General features: G+C 41.8%; 1 protein-coding gene across 1 annotated transcript in view; it reads left to right on the top strand.

Annotated features, from left to right (window-relative positions):
- Nucleotides 1–19,516, top strand: part of sei (potassium voltage-gated channel seizure) — a 362,440-nt gene that overhangs the window by 256,944 nt on the left and 85,980 nt on the right. Inside the window, exon 20 of the mRNA XM_080285287.1 lies at nt 10,093–10,204. Within this exon, the coding sequence (XP_080141413.1) occupies nt 10,093–10,204 (112 nt within the window). The remainder of the gene's footprint in view (nt 1–10,092; nt 10,205–19,516) is intronic.

The following is a 19,516-nucleotide window of genomic DNA, read 5'->3' as shown; positions in this document are numbered from 1 at the left end:
GGCAGGGTTTCAGATGAAGATACCACATAGTGGAAAGCAGCTGCTGAGGAAGTCCTTAAGTTACCGCTTAACAACAACAAGGATGCCACTGAACAGCTGGAGTCAGTTATGTGATGCCATGCACAGCTTGCACTTCTCCAGGAGCAGCTGGAAGAATTCCAAAAATCACTAGCAGATCGTTCAACAGCAGTGTTTTGGCTCAGCTTTCTAAAGATGTCTGACATACTTGACCGATTCATCTCCCACCAGAGAGAAGGGAGCTGGCTTGGACACCTGTGTGAGTCAGCAAAGATGCTTCCATTTCTAACAGCAGCTGGCCATTACAAGTACGGGCAACATACCTTGCCTCTCTACTTGTCTGAGATGCGAGCTCTGCCTGACATTGCCCCAGAGGTATATCAAGCCATGCTGAATGGGGCCTTCAATGAGCGAAGATCAGATGGATGCCACAATGAGGTATCTCCAGGTATGCTGCTAGAGCAAACTTACAATGCCGATGCAAGAGAAGAAAGTGGTCTTGATGGGATAACACTGAACGTTGCTGCTCGCACCAAATGGGTGTACACTAAGCCCATCACTGCAGCGGTATCTTCTCAGTTGAAGTCAATGCTGCACCTGCATTCTCGCAGCCCCTGCCATGAGGCTGGTCAGACATGAATGTCCAAGGATAGAGAGACAATTCTTAAAGTTATGGCGGCCATGCAGACAAATCCCTTCAGAGCAGAAGTGACAGTTCCAGTCAACATATCAACAAGGCAACATGCAGATCCTGGTGTCCAGGTCGACTTGACAAATATGAAAAACATTGATCTTGAAGCTCTCTCTCTGAGTCTATTAGTTGTCAGCAAAAGAAAACCAAAGTGGTCAAGTTGAAGATATTCCACACCCAAAAAACAAAGGCAGCAAAACTGAAATGTCAGTTTGCTACCCCTGGAAATAGTGACGAGGTGGCTGCTCTACTACGCCTGACTCGGCTAACTGCCAGTGGAGGTGAAGTTGATATTTTCAGCTTTATAGGTGAACATGAATGGAGCAAGTTTCCTCTATCATTGTTCAGTGACATTGAGAGCAGCTGGAACAAAGTCCACATTAGTTAAAGCCTTGAAGGAGGAAACCCAGGTAAACACAGTTTCTCATCTCCCACGGGATCAGCTCGAAACAGCTGTGGTTGTAGATGCCATGTTTGCAGTATGCCAGTGGTCTTTCCATAAAGGTGAGATATTTGGAGCAATTACAAGGTGATACTTCCACGACATGCTGGATGATATTCCTGAAGGACTGCCAATATCCCCTGCTGGTGTGACTGATACAGCCCAAATAGTTGCAAAGCCCCAGAGCAGCAGTACAGGTATGCCAAGTCATGACAAGCAAAGGCGTTTGAGGTCAGTGAGCAGTACTCGGCTCCTGATCCTTAGGAGTTTTTCCCAGTTTCTGCCAACAAAACAGCACTCTTGAACTTTTCATTCATGGCATGGAGCCAGAATGAAGAGGTGAAGTCATCGGTAGGTTCAGCTCATCTCTATGTAGGTGGCGGTTTCATGGAGGAAACAAAGAGTGTGCTAGTGTTAAATGGTACTGTGAATAACATTGCAGAGCTGCAGTCCACTCAGCATGAAGCAGATACCAGAGTTATTCTACATTCAGTCGACAGCTTTCAGCAAGAGGGAGTGGAACGAGTAGTCATCTTTGCAAATGACACAGATGTCTTCGTTTCATGTGTGTACTTTGCTGCTACACTTCTCAAGGAACTTCCTGAAATGTGAGTGTGACCCACACAATCCAACTACCTGCCTGTCCATGAGATTGCATCTGCACTGGGCCCAACACAATGCAGAGCACTCCCCTTAATCCACAGCCTAAGTGGGTGCAGTATCACCAACTTCCCTTTCTTCACCGGTAAAAAAGACATGGCTGAGCTGTGGCAAAAAGGTGGAAATACCAGCATTCGAGGACTTTTGTAGTGCAGTTGAGAGTTCTTCAAACATCATAACTGCAGACATCATCCAACAAGCCAGAGATCTGCTGGTGGCTGTGTACACGAAGAAGGGTGACATCTTTAAGGGGTCTGAGCTGGATAGCCTAAGAGTTCACAAGTTCTTGAACAAGTCAACACTGCCGAAACTTCTGCCCCCAACTGAAGCTGTGTTTATGTTGCATGTCAAATGGGTGGCACTGGCTACACTGCTGGACAAAACAGCCCATTTTGCCCAGCCAGATCTGGGACCATTCACAAATTATGGCTGGTCATTAGTTGATGCACCAATGCCTTCCACACAGCCAACATGGCCAGATCAGATGTCCAAGAACATTTCATGTGGCTGTCTGAAAGGCTGCAACAGAAACTGTTCGTGTAGCAGGAAAGGCATCGCTTGTTACAGTGGTTGCTGTTGCCAGGGGTCAGAAAACAAGTGCTCTCATGTGAAGTTCACTGCTTCATTGGATGAAGAAAGCAGTGACTTTGATAATGACAGTTAAAGCAGATGACTCTCTTTTGTGTGTGATAGTATTATATCAAGCCTTTAAAGATTTTGCCAACTGAGTTACTGAGGTTTACTACTGTAAGTACAGTGTAATGTTGTTTTAATCTTGCTTAAATTGATGGTGTTATTCTTTTCTGTATAAAAAAATATTTGTTTGTGTTTGGTGTAGTTCCTATGGTAGTAACTGTCAAACAATTATTAGATCTAAATGTAATGTTCATTGATGTTCATTTGGTGGCATTAAAGTACCAAAAAATATTGTTAATTAGTGGTTAATTGGCTATTTTTTTTTATACAAGTGAACTGTATTTTGTTTTAAAAAGTCCCAGATATCAGAAACCAATCACTTACACCAATTTTGTGTAAGAGTATGGGTAGTAGTATTCTGTACTGAAGACAAGACTACATAAACTACATAGGGACACAAATGGCGATTTTCGAGCATATTGGGTTATGACACTTAGTGGCTTCCCAAAAATTTCCAACAGCTTGTTCACTGGGTTGTCCCCCTAGAATATGTTCTTAGACATATGTAGATGTGATTAGGATGGGCCTACCTTTTACAGCACACCGTGTCTACTTTCCGAGTAAGTCGGGTTTGGCCCTTCTTCCTGAATTTTCTTCCACCCCTTATGTTGCTCCTTGATATCTTTAATGTGCCCGTCATGTATTCTTGATTTGGATTTATACTCATCTAGTTTGCTTTTCATCCTGTCCCTTTCTGCTTCCAACCTCTTTTTCTCCCTCTTAAGCTGTTTTGTTTCATTAAAGGCAGATTCATTGCTCACTTTTAATTCTGTAACTTCTCCTTCTTGTTCGTCACTGCGTGTACAAGCTTTCTCCAGTTTATTCCTTAGAATTTTGATCTCGTTTCCCTGCTCTAAGGTCCATTCCTGTAACTCTCTAATTACTGTCCATACCTTTTTTATCTCCTGGATATTCCTCTCCGCTGTTTTCTCTACTCCTGCTATTCTTGTCTGGTTCAACTTAATACTTCCATTTCCCACATCCTCTTCACACAAGCCCTCGAACTCTCTCTCGCCAGTTGTAAACAAAGCACCGTCCCTTTCCGCCATGATGCAGCCATATGGAGACCTTCTGTTTCCACTATATCTTGTTATTTTTATGACCGAAACCGCAGTTTTTCTTAACTACTGTCCGACGGGACCACCACAGATGCACTCATTAACATAATCACAAATAGGCTGGTATCCTTTTCGTCGCTGATTCATCGATTATTTCACCACGATCCAGGAAGAGCTCCGTCTCTGTCGGCGACCTGTGTGTGTGTGTGAGTGTATGTGCGCATGTTAATTGAAATTGATGCCAACTGTGATAACCATAACACATGAAGATGCGGTTCACCCATTCCAAAACAAAGGATATCTTCAGGATGGTTGTCAAAATTTAACTCGCAAGGTTGTACTGTATATTGGAGAAGCTTGTATGGAAGTGTTTATCCTTTATTAATCACCTGCATGACAAAATAATGTGTCAAGCACTGTCCTGTTTCACGTAAAGCATGATACTGTTTTCTCCATTTTGCAGGTTTATTGTAGATGTGTTTAGGAAATAGAGGTGTTCTCTTAATTATACTTGAGTGTCTGTGCTTTTGTGTAGACTGTTTGTGTATTGGTGTCTTATGTTTTTATTAATATGCATGGTTCTATTTTTTCTTTCAGGATACTTTTAGAAACGCAAGTCCTCATTATATGTCACGTCTTTTTTTTTTTTTTTTTTTTTTTTTTTTTTTCACGTTAATTTCTAAGTAAATTACAAATGTCAGTCCAGTAATGAACTGTATATTTTGTTCTGTTTCCAGACAATAATATTTACCGTAAGAGGAACTTTGCATACTTAAGAGAGAGCAAATGTGGATAAAACAAAAGGGATGATATCTAGAACTGGTATTGGTACTGTCAAAGCAGAGGGAGTGTGGCCATGTACAGTTTGCCACAAGGGTGTGGGAAGTAGCTCCATCTTGTCATAAGTGGGTACATAAGAGATGTAGCGGCATTAGAGGTAGGCTGTGAAATAATGCTAATTTCATATGTGTGCTGTGTCATGGAGAACATGTAGATACAGTCTGGCATGAAATGACTGATATTGCTGAAGAGTCTGTTGAGTGTATGGAGGAGTTTTGTCATTTATAGGACATGTTATGTGCTGGAAGTAGGGATGGAGCTAGCTCTGTGGCTAGGGTAAAGAGTGGGTGGAGGAAGTTCAGGGAGCTGTTGCCTCTCCTAAGACTGAGAGGGCTCTTGCATTGTGCTAAGGGATCTTTGTTTGCAGCTTGTGTTATAAGTATAATGCTGTATGGTAGTGAGACTTGGACAGTGAAAGAAGATACTTGTAGGCTCAAACATACAGAAATGACAATGATTAGGTGGATATGTTGAGGCCTGTGGAGGTTAGGATTGCGACTGAATAGTTGAGGGCAAGTTTGGGACTGGAATGTATTGGTGTTGTGATGAGGAGGGGTAGATGGAGTTGGTTTGGTCATGTTAAGAGGATGAAGTGTGAATAAGGGACTGAACAGGGAGGCTGCCAGGGATTGAGCAGCATTGAGAACCACCATCAGATGACCAAGTTTGATGCAAGCAAGCATGTTGGAGTCTTTATAAGTACGGTAATATGATATGAAATATACAAGAGAGGTTAGGCATAGACTTCATTAACCCCTTCCTTGTAAGACATATCCCCTAAGATGAATAAAATCATCAAGTGATAGCAAGAATAATAAAAAATGTAATGTCCTGTTAATGAAGAGACTAGTATTTATGACTGTCCATAAAGCTAACTTGCTATATTTTTTTCTCCTTGGCCAAAAATTGCCATCTGGCCATCTTAAATGCTGAAAATAGGTTAGCAGTACAATATGGTGCTAGTCATGAAGAAGTGTTATGGAAAGAGTATAGAGCCATAGTGTTGTCTTTTTGTGCTCCTGAACTACATTAAAGAAGCTAATTCTGTCTGTGTATCTATAACCCGATGCCCTAATCCCGCAAAGGGTGGCCGCAGACAAAACGCCTCCAAGTCACTCTGTCACCCACCATTTGACTGCTCTCCCCCCAACTCACCCCCCCCAACTCACCCCCCCTCCCTCATATACCTCTCAACTCCATCCCTCCACCTCATCCTCAGTCTTCCCCTCCCTCTCCCTCCCTCCACTTCACCTACAAACACCCTCTTAGTCAGTCATTCATTCTCCATTCTCTCCACATGTCCAAACCACCTCAGTATATTTCTCCTAATTTTCTCAGCCACATCCACATCCACCCCACAATGTTCCTTCACTTCTCCATTGGTCAACCTGTCCCTCCATGTCCCTCCACATGCTTCACTCAAGTAACTCATTTCCACTGCTCTCACATTTGACTTGCTCCCCTCTGGCAAGGTCCATGCCTCGCTTCCATGCTTTTTTTTTTTTTTTTTTTTTTATGTGAGGAAGAAGGAACCAAAGGCAACGAGCCCCCAAAACTGTTCCTGCCAAGAGAAAAAACAAAATGCAAGAGAGAGTCTACTTCAAGATCCGATCATTTCGAGATGCCTGGACACACTGCGTTTGAAAGACTGGAGATCATAGGAAGCAGGAAATACAGACAGAGGGAGACAGTTCCAGGGTTGACCTGTTGCATAAATGAAGGACTGGGATAACAGTTAACTCATGCATTAGAGAGTTGGACAAAAAAGGGATTTTTTTTTTTTTTTTTTTTTTTTTTTTTTTTTTTTTTACATGTCTGACTCTGGGCAAAGGCTTCAGAGCCAATTTCTCGTGGGCAGTGACATATCCCAAGGCCCAGTAGTCCTCCTACACCTCCATATGTCACCACTTCAGCGCTAACACCCACCATCCATATTGAATATATGCTAGGGCTGTCTCATCCAGGATTGGTGTATTGGTATTAGCGGGGGTATTTTTACGACATGTCGGCGGGTCATCTGGTAGATCAGGAAAGTCTGCTTTTTAGGAAATTCAAATCCTGAAACTGTTCCCTGCCCCAGCTGGGATTCGATCCTGGGTCCATTAGGACCGCAGGCCGCCTCTCTACCAATTCAACCACCGCCTCCCCTGCTGCTAGACGGGTGCTACGCATCCATCGTAGAGGTGGAGGAATGCATGCAGACAGTTCAGAGGAGCAGTGACCATTGAAGTAGTGATAGAAAAGAGATAAAGATGCAACATTGCGGTGAAGAGACAGAGGTTGAAGGGAGTCAGTAAGGGGAGGAGAGTTAATGAGGCGAAAAGCCTTTGACTCCGCCCTATTGAGAAGAGCTGTATGTGGGGAGCCTTCCCACACATGAGAGTTGTACTCCATGCAGGGGCAGATGAAACCCTTGTATAGAGTCAACAATTGTGCAGGGGTAAAGAAGGAACGGAGTCGGCTTAGCACACCCAATCCCTTGGAAGCAGATTTTACAAGAGATGTAATATGATCTTATCAAGATAAGTCCCGAGTAAATGAAACCCCAAGCATGTTCAAGGATGATGCTGGATTAAGCTGAATATTATTAAACATTAGTGGGTATACCTGTGGAAGATTTTGTCGGGTTGATAGGTGCAAAAACTGAGTCTTTGATGCATTAAAAACAACCAGATCATTTTTACCCCAGTTAGAGATACAAGCCAAGTCAGCCATTAGGTGTGCCATAGCCTCATCCCTTGTTTGTTGAAGTTACTGCTGAGATGGACATTACGGGCATTGAATGGAAAGGTGAAGGGTGGAGTCATCAGCGTATGAGTGGATAGGGTTAGATGTACAGCTTAGAAGGTCATTGATGAACAAAAGGAAGAGAGTTAGTGATAGGACAGATCCATGAAGAACACCACTGTTAATAGATCTAGGAGAAGAACGATGACCGTCTACAACATCGACTATAGAACGACCAGGGTAGGGATCACAATACTATCATGCAGTGACTTTGTAACTTCCATACTCACCTCCCCATTTCTCATCACTGCTTCAGTGAGCCAACAACCTGCCTTCTCTGCTGTACCTTTTCAAGCACTTCATCCGCAAAAGTTCCATCCTTACTCATCACAATACCCAGGTACTTGAATGCACATACATTCTCCATATCCTCACCATCCAACCTCACTATTCATTCTGTGACTTCATTCCTCTCAAGCACCATAACTTTACTCTTGTTTACATTAACTTTGAGATTCCTCTTCCTACACACTGTACCAAGTTCATTCACCAAACCTGGCAACTCCCATTCATCTTCACTCAACAATACTGTATCATCAGCAGACAACAACACCAGAATCTTCCACATCTCACCCTCATTCACTAGAGCCACCCCTACATCCACTGCCCTACCTTGCACCTCCTGTACAACCCCATCCATGTAGATATATATCAAACAGCCATGGAGACATCACATATCCCTGTTTAAATCCCACATTTAGATCAAAGAACCCACTTAGATCACCATCGACTCACACCATAGCCATAGCTCCTTCGTACATACTCTTCACAGCACTCAACAATTTCCCCTCCACTCCATATATTCTTAATACCTTCCACTTACCTTGCCTATCTCTTCTGTCATAAGCTTTCTCCAAGTCCATGAAGACAGCATACACTTTCCCTTCTCTAGATAACTCTCCGCTAAACATCTTAGAACAAATATCTGATCTACACACCCTTTTCCCTTTGTAAATCCCCCTTGTTATCCTCCATCAAGCTCCTCTGTTATATGCCTAACCCTATCAATGAGTATTCTGCCATATATTTTTTCTGTCACACTAAGAAGGCATATACCCCTTTGCTTACCACATACTTCTCTCTTCCTTTTTCCTTTGTATAAAGGAACAGTTATACCTGATTTCCATGTATGATTGTTCCTTTATACAAAGGAAAAGAATATGTGCCAAGTTAAAGTGAAAAGAGTATTGTTCTTTAATTTTGCAGCACTAATTGTTTAGGAAAAACTTTTGATTATTTGGAACACTTTGTTGACATGTAAAAAGGACTGCTTCTGTCTGTAGTTTTTTTTTTTTTTTTTTTTTTTTTTTAAAGCCTGTACCAAGTAGTGGTGGTTTATGTTTGTCTGATTGTCTTTGTCTGTGCATGGCTATCTTTGTTCACACAGATGAGGAGGAGGAGGAGGAAGATGATGATGATGAAGACTTAAAAGATGATATCCTACGTCTGTTTATTAGAATGGACCAGTTTAGCAGGTATGAAAATGGATTGAATTCTTGTCACAGGCAGCATTGTACAAAAAATATAATTTGTTTGCACAGTCAAAAAAGTATCACACAGGAGGTGTTTGGTGATGGCCTAAATGGTCAATACAGTTCATGTCCAAGAAAAATTAAACCATTTTCTTATGAATATAGTAACCGCATACGGTGGCACTTGGTGGTCTAGTGGTCAGAATGCCCCTGTTGGAGTGATGGTCTTGGATAGGTTCATTCCCCGTGAGATAATATATATTTTTTTCATCAAACCATTTTCTTATGAATATAATAACAGTGCATACTGTGGCACTTGGTGGCCTAGTGGTCAGAATGCCTCCGTTGGAGTGACAGTCTTGGATGGATTCATTCCCCAAGATTTTTTTTTTTTTTTTTTTTTTAAGTGGTAGATGGGGGCGCTAACCATCCACTCACACGATGTAGTGCTGCTGTCGGGTGTCTGCCCTTTCCTCTCCTCCATCCTTCTTTCCTTCCATCCTCTTCTGTCTTTCCTTCATTCTTTCCGTGTCCTTCTGCCTACGGGTGACTTTACACTCCCTCTTCTGTCTTTCTTTCCTTCATTCTTTCCTCTTCCTTCTGCCTGTGGGTGACTCTACACAGAATGACAAGCCAAATGGTTTCGTGAACACCAGGAAACCATGTACTATGCTGGGTGGTAACCATATAACCAAATTTTGGCACCTGGTGGTTTAGTGGGTAATTGTTGCGCTCCAGTAGGATTGAGCCGGTGAAGGTTTATATCCATGGGGTGGTTGGGGTTGATTGCTCATGTAATGCCTTTCAGGGATGAGTGAGGCTGGTCACTCTCATCTTAAATGTCAGGACCAAGTGCCTAGCTCCGGGCTCCTATGCTCCTCATGGGGCAATGTAAGACTGGATGATGGATGGATTTTTTTTTTTTTTTTTTTTTTTTTTTTTTTTTTTTTAATGTCACCCTGAGAAGTAGGCTAGTCATATACACTTAAATGTATTGGTCTATGGGAGTCAAGTCTCAGGCCTGTACAATTTGAAGGGGTAAAGTGGGGTTAGTGGTGGTGGCATACTTCAGATATAATGAAAAATGGTGTTAGTAAGAGAAATGAATTCCAGTGAAAGCAGGACCACCACCAAGGGGAAGTATCCAAGAACATTTTGAAATATCCACCATCCGTGGTGCCAAATTCTTTTACATTGAATGTGGCTTGATACTTTTTTGATTGAGTGTACCTTGTATGATTGTATTTAAGAGTTTCCTGTACTGCTGCTGGAGACATGAATTTTTCATGTCAACTGCAGAAAACCTTGTCCTTGGCATCAGCTGCCATGTATGTTGTATTTATGTTCACTTCTTTGACTTACAGTACCTTTTTTTAATAGGTATAATTGATCCACCATAATCCATGGTTTGTTGGCATTTCCTAACAGACAAATGCAGCACCTGGAGACACGAGTGACAGCTGACATTGCTCACATTCTCTCACTTCTACAACAGCAACAACACACTTCAGTCTCACCGTCCCAAATGGATTCTGATCAGGTAACAATTTGGCTGAGAATGTGATTTTTTAAATTGCTTTAAGGGTTTTATTCAGTGAGGCATAGATTTCCTAACAGTTCTTCTACAGCTGTTTATCCTGTACAAAGAAATGACTCTCTTCTTAGTTCTGTCTGATGATAATTTGCAAATGATGCAGTACAATGATAACCTTATCTTTACTAGTGCATGTTTCAGATGGTTTTATTTTTCTGCTACATCAGACTTTGGGAAGATACTTGTGTCTCTCTCTGTATGTTGTTCCTGTATCCTTTTGTGTGTTGTTGATGTGTGCTTTATTGATATTAAAGTGATATAAATAGCATATAGGAGAATGTTAAAGTGTGATGTACAATGTAAATTGCAAAGGACAAGGTACTCCTAAACCCCCTATGCCATGCAGACTATTTTTCCAAGATATGTGATATATCATCAGTAATAGTTCCATTCTATAAACAGCTGCCATTTTCTATAGGTATAGGCCCTGGTGGATTAGTGGGTAATTAAGGTGCTCCAATCAGATTGGGCCTGTGTAGGTTTAGATCCAAGGGGTGATTGGGGTTTATTGCCTGCGTAATGTAAGCTGGTCACACTCATCTTAAATGTCAGGACCAACTTGCCTAGCCCCAGGTTCCTACACTCCTCATGGGGCAACATAGGATTGGATGATGGGTGGATGGATATAGGTCTTCTACAGTATTAACCTCTTGACTGCAGTGAAGGTGGCAAAAGCGATGCCCCTGGTGCAGCAGTCCAACAGTTTTCAATTCAATAATTTTCATATTAATACAAAAAAAAAAAAAAAAAAAAAAAAAGGTATGCTTAAGAAAGCCAAACTCTTCTGTTTATCTGTGAGCACCTCAGTGAATGTCTAGATGCTCCTATGTTGTCGTAGAGATGAGTGGAAGCAACGTCATTACCCTTCCTCACCCCAGAGAGGTGTTGTTTTCACTCAGTTTGTTTGCTTGTTTGTCTGTCTCTTAACAACTTTGCGTGAATATGACTGGTGCAATTTTTATTAGAATTACAGGGATGATGGTCTATGAGCTTCTGATCTCCTGGTTAAATTTTGGGCCAAATTGGGCCAAGGCCTAGGCTGTAGCCCAAAAAAATGTAAAAAAAAGAAAATAAAAAATATATTCAGTAATCCCTCCACTATCCGATGTAATAGAGCCAAAGGCATGTCCGGAAAGTGGTCCTGTCCGGATAGTGGGCACCAGCCTCCTGGACTTGTACTTATGGACCCTAACTCAGAAAAACACCTATACAACCCCCTCTGGACATGCATAGCACCTATTTAAGACCCAAATCGCACCAATAAGGGATATAAAAGACTGAAATAAATGCAAAAGAACCATAAAATTAGGGTTTAGGGGCGAGTTTATACAATATTAAACATTCTGGGTACTTAGAACAAGTCCTTGGCTCCTTGACTGGTATTTATGGACCCTAACTCAGAGAAATACCTCCCTACTGCACATGCATAGCATCTAATACCTATTTACACCAATAAGGGACATAAAAGAGTGAAATGAGGTGTTAGAGGTAAGTACAGTATGGAAAATACAGTACAATACAATATGAAACATTCTGGGTACTTACAGCAAGTCCCTGGCCATCTCGATGAATAACCACCTCCTCTCAGACTCTGACAGTAAGAAGGATTTCCTGAAGCACTTGCAGTACACTGTTCATGAAGTCTTGCACAGAACTTAGTCATTTGCTCTCAGAATTCCATTCTCTTAACACTGTGCACTCTTGTCTGACTTACACTCAATTGTACTACTACTACTGCCAGACGCCTCAATCCCGTTTGGGGTGGCCACAAACAAATCGCCTCCAAGTCGCCCTGTCCCCCGCCATTTCACTGCCCTGCTCCCAACTCAAACCCCCCTCTCTCATATACCTCTCCACCCCATCCCTCCATCTCATCCTCGGTCTCCCCCTCCCTCTTCCACCCTCCACCTCACTCACATACACTCTCTTCGTCAGTCTTTCACCCTCCATCCTCTCCACATGGCCAAACCACCTCAGTGTGTTCCTCACAACGCTTCCTATCACATCCACATCAACACCACAACGCTCCTTTATATCCTCATTCGTCAGCCTGTCTCTCCACGTGACTCCACAGGCTCCTCTTAAATAACTCATTTCCACTGCTCTCACTCTGACTTGTGTCCTTCCAACAATGTCCAAGCTTCACTTCCGTACGTTAGAGTTGGTATCACAATACTGTCATGTAGTAACTTTTTTACTTCCATGCTCACTTCCCTGTTTCCACTGCTTTCAAGGAACCTGCAACCTTTCTTCCCTGCTGTACCCTTTCAAGCACTTCACCCTCCAAACCTCCATCCTTACTCATCACACTACCCAAATACTTAAACGTACTCACATTTTCCAATTCCTCACCATCCAACCTCGCTATACATTCACTGACTTCACCTCTCTCAAAGACCATCACTTTACTCTTCCCTACATTCACCTTTAGGTTCCGTTTCTTACACACTCTCTCAAACTCATCCACCAAGCCTTGCAGCTCCCCTTCATCTTCACTCAACAACACAGTATCATCTGCAAACAACAGTACAGGGAGTTTCCAAACACTATCCTCTCTCACCAGGGCCACTCCAGCATCCACTATCCTACCTTGTACCTCTTTTATTACCCCATCCATGTACAGATTGAACAACCATGGAGACATGACACATCCCTGTTTCAAACCAACTTTCAAAGAGAAAAATTCACTTAGTTCACCATCCACACGCACTGCAGCTTTCTCGCACCATCGTACATACTCTTCACAGCATTCAACAACTTCCCATCTACTCCATATATTCTTAACACTTTCCACAATCCTTGTCTATCCACCCTATCATATGCTTTCTCCAAATCCATGAAAGCCGCATACAACTTCTTTCCCTTCTCTAGAAACTTTTCCACTAAAGATCTAAGAATGAATATCTGATCTACACAACCTGTTCTTCTCCAACTAATTTCTCTGTTCTTTCTCTAACTCTGTCTATAAGTATCCTACCATACACTTTTCCTATTATACTAAGAAGACAAATTCCCCTATGATTACCACACACTTCTTTTTCCCCTTTTCCTTTGTACAAGGGAATAATTATACCTGACTTCCAATCCTCCGGGACTCTGCCTTCCTCCCAGGCCAATCTGCACATCTTCCACATCCATTCTACTACTATCTCTCCCCCATGCTTCAGCATCTCACCACACACTCCATCAATTCCTGGGGCTTTCCCCGATTTAACTTTCTTCATTGCTTCCACAACCTCTATCCTACTGATTTCTTCCTGTCTTCTCACCTCCCTCCTTCTCCCAGCCATTCCCCAGCCACTTATACTCGCATTACTTCCATCCTCTACGTTCAACAATTCCTTAAAGTGTTCTCTCCATCTGCTCACTTTTTCTCCCTTCTCCACTAGTAATCTACCATGTTTATCTTTCACTACACTTCTAACTTCACTTCCACCCTGTCTTACTCTTTTCACTTCTCTCCAGAACATTTTCTTACAGTCCCTCCACTTTACACTCAAATTCCTTCCAAATTCCTCATCCACTCTCTTCTTACTCTCTCTTACTAATCTTTTCACCTCTCTCTTCCTTTCCACATATAACTCTCTCTTCCGCCTCTCAACTTCTTCCACGCCCCTATTTCTCATCCATTCATTGTATGCTTTCTTCTTTTGTGCCACAGCCTGTTTCACCTCTTCAGTCCACCACGCTGTTCCTTGCACCCCCCTCCGTCTTCTCTTCCTTCCACACACCACATCACTTGCTGCACATATTTCTTCTGTAAATATCTTACACACACCTTCCACGTCTCCCATCTGCTCCAATTCATATTTGCCCAATCGTTCCTCCACTTCTCTCTTATACTCTGCCTTTTTCTCATCCTCTTGTAACCTTTCCACTCCTTACAACTACTCCTTCCTCTCGTCTTTCCCTTCTTCTATTCCTCCATCTTACTTGCATCCTAATTCTGGCCTGAAATAAGTGTTGCACTCTGCACTTTAAGTCTTTCCACTCTTGAAACCATTTTCTAAACAAAACACACTCAAGTTTATTTACGTTAAATTTACAGTCCATTAAATTTTTGTCTTTTCATTCAGAACTCAAATTCCTGAACACTATGCACCGTTTTTTTCACTGCACAACACTGTAAATTCCCGTGTGGTCTATTGGAGACCACTTGGCGTCTAATCACTGTCAGAGTCTGAGAGTAGCACATGCAGGTGACCTAGGGGTGCGTCGCTGGGTCGTAGTGATGGCGTACCCACTGTAGACGATTCTGAAGATAGGCGCAAACTCACGTTGAGCGGTGACTCCACTGTGGCTGATGTCCTGGGCTGTACAGTATTTACCTATTTGTATTTACCTATTTGTAGTATACAGGAATTGAGCAATGCTTGTGTTGTCCTGTCTCCATATCCACATTTATCAAGTCTACCTTTACACAAATGAATGTTTTTCTCATGCACCACCTCTTTGTCTAAGTCGTTCCAAATATTTAAGTATTTACCTAATATACCTAATTGTGATATACACGGAATGTATGCTCGTGGGTTTCCGTCGCTGTTTCTCAGTAAGTCAAATTTAGCTTTAAACTTATTTAAGTTTTTAGACTGGATGATCTCTTTGTCCAGGCTATTCCATAAGTTTATACTTCTGTAAAGAAAGCTATATTTCTTGATATCCTTCAAGCAGCTTAACTTTTTCAATTTCATTCCGTGTCCTCTTGTTGCTCTCTTATCCCATACAAACAGATCTTCTTTGTCAGTTTTATTTACTCCCACAATGGTCCTGAACACTGAAATCATGTCTCCCCTCTTTCTCCTTTCCTCTAAGGAGGGCAAATCCAGTTTTTCCAGCCTCTCTCTGTATGACAGGTCTGTCAGACTGGGGACCATCTTGGTTGCTGTTCTTTGTATTCTCTCAATCTTGTTTATATCTTTCTTTTTGTGTGGGGACCACACTACCGCTGCATATTCTAACCTGGGGCGGATCATGGCCACTATCAATTTTTTCATCATCTCCTCATCCATATAATGAAATGCTACTCTTATGTTTGTCAAGAGTTTATAAGTCTCTCCAACTATCTTGTTAATGTGCTTTTCTGGTGACAAACTATCTTGGACCAGCCCTCCCAAATCTTTCTCTTCTCTCATTTTTGTGATTAATTCATTACCCAACAAATAATTCAGTGATGGCCTTCTGGTACTTTTACCCGTTTCCAATATTTTACATTTCTTTACATTAAATTTCATTTCCCACGTCCAGCTCTAATTGTGTATCCTATCCAAATCCTCCTGCAGTATTTTACAATACTCCTCAACCTCTACCTTCCTCAAGATCTTTACATCATCAGCAAACAGACTTGCATAACTGTTCACTCCATCTACCATATCATTTACGTAAATCAGGAACATTACTGGCGCCAACACCGAGCCTTGAGGGACTCCACTTGTTACTTCCGTTCATCCAGACATCCTATCCTTTATTACTGTCCTCATTTGTCTGTCTCTCAAAAAGTCTCTCATCCATTCCAGAAGTTTCCCCTTCAGTCCTCCTATATATTCTAGTTTCCATATTAGTCTCATATGAGGTACCTTGTCAAAGGCCTTCTCTAAGTCTAAGTACACACAGTCTACCCAACCATCTCTCTCCTGTACCACATCAATCGCTCTTGAGTAAAAGCTCAACAAGTTAGAAACACATGACCTTCCACTTCTGAATCCAAACTGACATTCAGCCAAAATATTCATCTCTTCCAGATATTTTATCCAGCTGTCTTTCAGGATTCTCTCACACAATTTTGCGACCATGCTGGTTAGAGACACTGGTCTATAATTCAGGGGTTCTTCCCTGTTTCCTCCCTTGTAAATTGGTACCACATTTGCCCTCTTCCATTCTTGTGTCACTTTCCCCTCTTCCAGTGAGCATACAATTAAACTGTGAATTTTATCCGCCAGTTGTTCTCTGCATTCCTTCAGTACCCAATTAGAAATTCCATCAGGTCCTGGGGCTTTCCTTACATCTTGAGTTTCCTGTACCTCCACTTTTATATCTTTCATCACCGGAACATTTCTAATCACTCCCTCCCCTTCCACAAGCTCCTTTTCTTTAGTGAAAACTGACTGGAAATGTTTGTTCATTATTTCTGCTTGCATTGCCGCATCCTTAAAGACCTCTCCTTCTACTTTCAGTTTGGTGATTCCTTCCCTTTGTTTCAGTTTGCCATTAACAAATCTATAAAACAGTGTGGGTTCATCCTTGCATTTGTCTATTAAACCTTTTTCAAAATTCCTTTCTTCTTCTCTACGTATTCTTGTGTATTCATTTCTTGTTCTTTTATATTCTTCCTTTGTTCTGTTGTTACCTCTTTCTCCAATTGTTCCACACCTTATCTCTCTCTTTTTTTGCTATCATACACCTTCTATTAAACCACTCCTTTTTCCTGTTTTCTTTCCCTCTTACTCTTGGTACAAATTTTTCCACTCCCAAATTATAGAGGTCTAGAAAGATATCCCACTTCCTCTGTATCTCTCTTGTTTCTCTGAATTTTCTCCAATCTGCATTTTCAGAAAAGTTTTTCAATCCTGTAAAATTTGCTTTCCCAAAGTTGTATCTTCCCTGTCTATGAAGCTCATCTCTTGGCTCGACGTTCCCTATGAACATCTGGAACTCAGTGACCACATGATCACTTTTTCCTAAAGGACAGAGATATTTCAGTGATTCTATTACATCGGATTCTTTGGTGAACAGTAAATCTAACCTTGCTGGTGTGTCCTTACCTCGAAACCGTGTCTCTTCTTTGACCCATTGCGTCATCACATTATTCATTATTATATTTAATAACATAGTGCCCCATGAATCCTCGCCACCTCCCGAGTACCTTTCCTCCCAGTTCACCTCTTTACAGTTAAAGTCACCCGCTAAAATTATATTATTGCTTTTCTCAATTATTTTTTGCAAATAGCTAGCCATATCTGACAACATCTCATGGTATTCATCATCCTTCCCTGCTCTCGTCTTTGGGGGAATATACACTACCGCCATATCTCTCTTAATATTCTCTCCAGTTTCTAATTTCATATATATCACTTCAGCCCTGCCTTCTCCCATTTCCACAGTATCTACATTTATGTTGTTCTTCACTGCTATCATCACTCCTCCTCCCTTTTTTTCTTTTCTGTCTTTTCTCCACAGTTTGTATTTACCATCTCCCAAATGAACATCAATATCTTCTCTTCATTTGGTCTCTACAAAGCACATGACATCAGGTTCATGTTCTCTCAAGAAATCGTTAATTTCGATCCTTGTCGATATGAAACCATCAACATTAGTATACAGTATATCACCTTCAAATTATTTTTGACGTTTTTAATACCCTCTTCTCTCCTACTCTCTATCCGTACCACTTCCTCAACTTCTGATCTTTCACAGCCATCCCCCTTAGTTTCCTTCACTTCTATTTCCTTAAATGCCACTTCCTTACTTTCATATCCAATACTTTCAACAAAAAGTATTACATTCTTCCTCTGTTCTCTTATCATTTTTTCCCTTTACTTCTTCCTTTAATGATTTTTAAACTTCTCTTCTTCATTCAGATCTTTTCTTATTATAATATTTTCCATCCCCGCCTCTTTGCTTAATTTCCAGGTCACTTTAAGTATCTCATTTATTACACTTTCTGATGTAAACTTGACTCTCATTGGTCTTGTTTCCCCTTTCTTATAAGGCCCTATCCTCCTTACTTCCTCAATTTCTTTTACCCACTTGTCTCCTTCGTGGTCAATCTTCCCTAATATTCCTCTCACCAGGTTCGTTTCTCTCTCAAGTCTTACGAACCTAACCTTTTCTTCCTCTTCCCTGTTTCCAAATATTACCACACATCTGTTCCTTTCTACAGTTGCTCTCACTATTTTCTCTTTCTTCAGTATTTTCACTACATTTTCTTCCATTTTTTTCTTGTTCATTTCCCTTTCTTCCTGGATGATCTCTCTTAAGCTGACCACTTCTTTCTGTTCTTCTACGTGTGCCCACTTTGCCTTATGCTCTTCTAATACATTACTCACCTTCTCCGTTTTATTAGTACTCTCTTCTAGTTTCCTCCTCAATTCAACATTTTCCCGCTTCAAATTTCTAATCTCTTCATTCGCTGTTTAATTGGATTGGATCAGGCTCTGTATGGTAGTATCCGTATTTTCAGACACATCCTTTATCACTAGATTCTCTACTTTCTTTTCAAGTTCACTAATCCTCATACTTAATGTTTTAACCAGGTCCATGACATTGGTGTTTGTATCAAATCCTTGAAATTCAAGTCACTCATTGTTTACATTTTCGGCCATGTTTGATGTTGGTTAAGTACCAAAACAGCTGTTACCGAAAAAAACTACAAACATTCGTGTATACTCTAGGCAATAAATCTTTACATTTTTGGTAGTTTATTAACTTTCATTATTTTAAATTTAAAACAAGACCTTAGGAGACAGGACAGACAAAATTCCTGAAACTACCTAAGGTTAGCAGCAATGGCTGGGACGTCTGCTCTCTTCGGCTGTTCGTTCATGCTTGGAGCATGAGGGCCTGTTCTGGGGAGGCAACGGAGTGGAGCCAGGGATGGGCACAGCAGGGGGCACGGGTCTGAAAAAGCTGTCAATCGTTGATTGATGTAAGGAACGACAATTCTGACGATTAATGATGCGCTACCTGAAAGCACGCACTTCCTCCACAAGTCCCAAGGGCTCCATCTCCCTGTTGCAGTCTGGGTGTTCCAGGTAGTCCAGAATGAACTCTAGGTGTTCCCGGAGTGCGCTTAGCTTGGGGATGGCTGGAGTAGTGTCATGCTGAGAGGAGTCCGCATCATTGTCGCCGTCCTCGTCGGCATCTTCAAGCTGGGTACTGACACCTGCAACTGAAGATGCGATCTTGATATCAGACAGGGTCTGATACCCAGGATCGCCCTCGTCATCATCCAACCACTCACGCACTTTGTCCACATCGTCCCCATGCGCATGTAGACGTGCATGGAAGTTATCCACGTTGAAACTTAGGAAATCATGCTCCTCATCCGTTCCGAGAAGCAGATGAGACCAACCATTTTCTAGAGTCTTTGGAAGGTTTTCCAAAGTCCGCTGGCCTCGCGTGTCCTGTCCCTCCCTGCGCTCGTCCTTGTCCTCGAGAACAACCATCACCTCGTCCAGGAACTTCCGTCAGTATAGCCACTTCGTTGCCACGATTACTCCTTGGTCCATTGGTTGGACGAGAACAGTAGTATTAGGTGGCAGA

Source organism: Coenobita brevimanus, chromosome 105 (genome assembly GCF_032717465.1).
Source record: "Coenobita brevimanus isolate Jiangsu-jjx chromosome 105, ASM3271746v2, whole genome shotgun sequence".
Taxonomy (NCBI): Eukaryota; Metazoa; Arthropoda; class Malacostraca; order Decapoda; family Coenobitidae; genus Coenobita; species Coenobita brevimanus.
The sequence above is the reverse complement of the archived record's forward strand: the minus strand, read 5'-3'. Positions and strand labels throughout refer to the sequence as shown.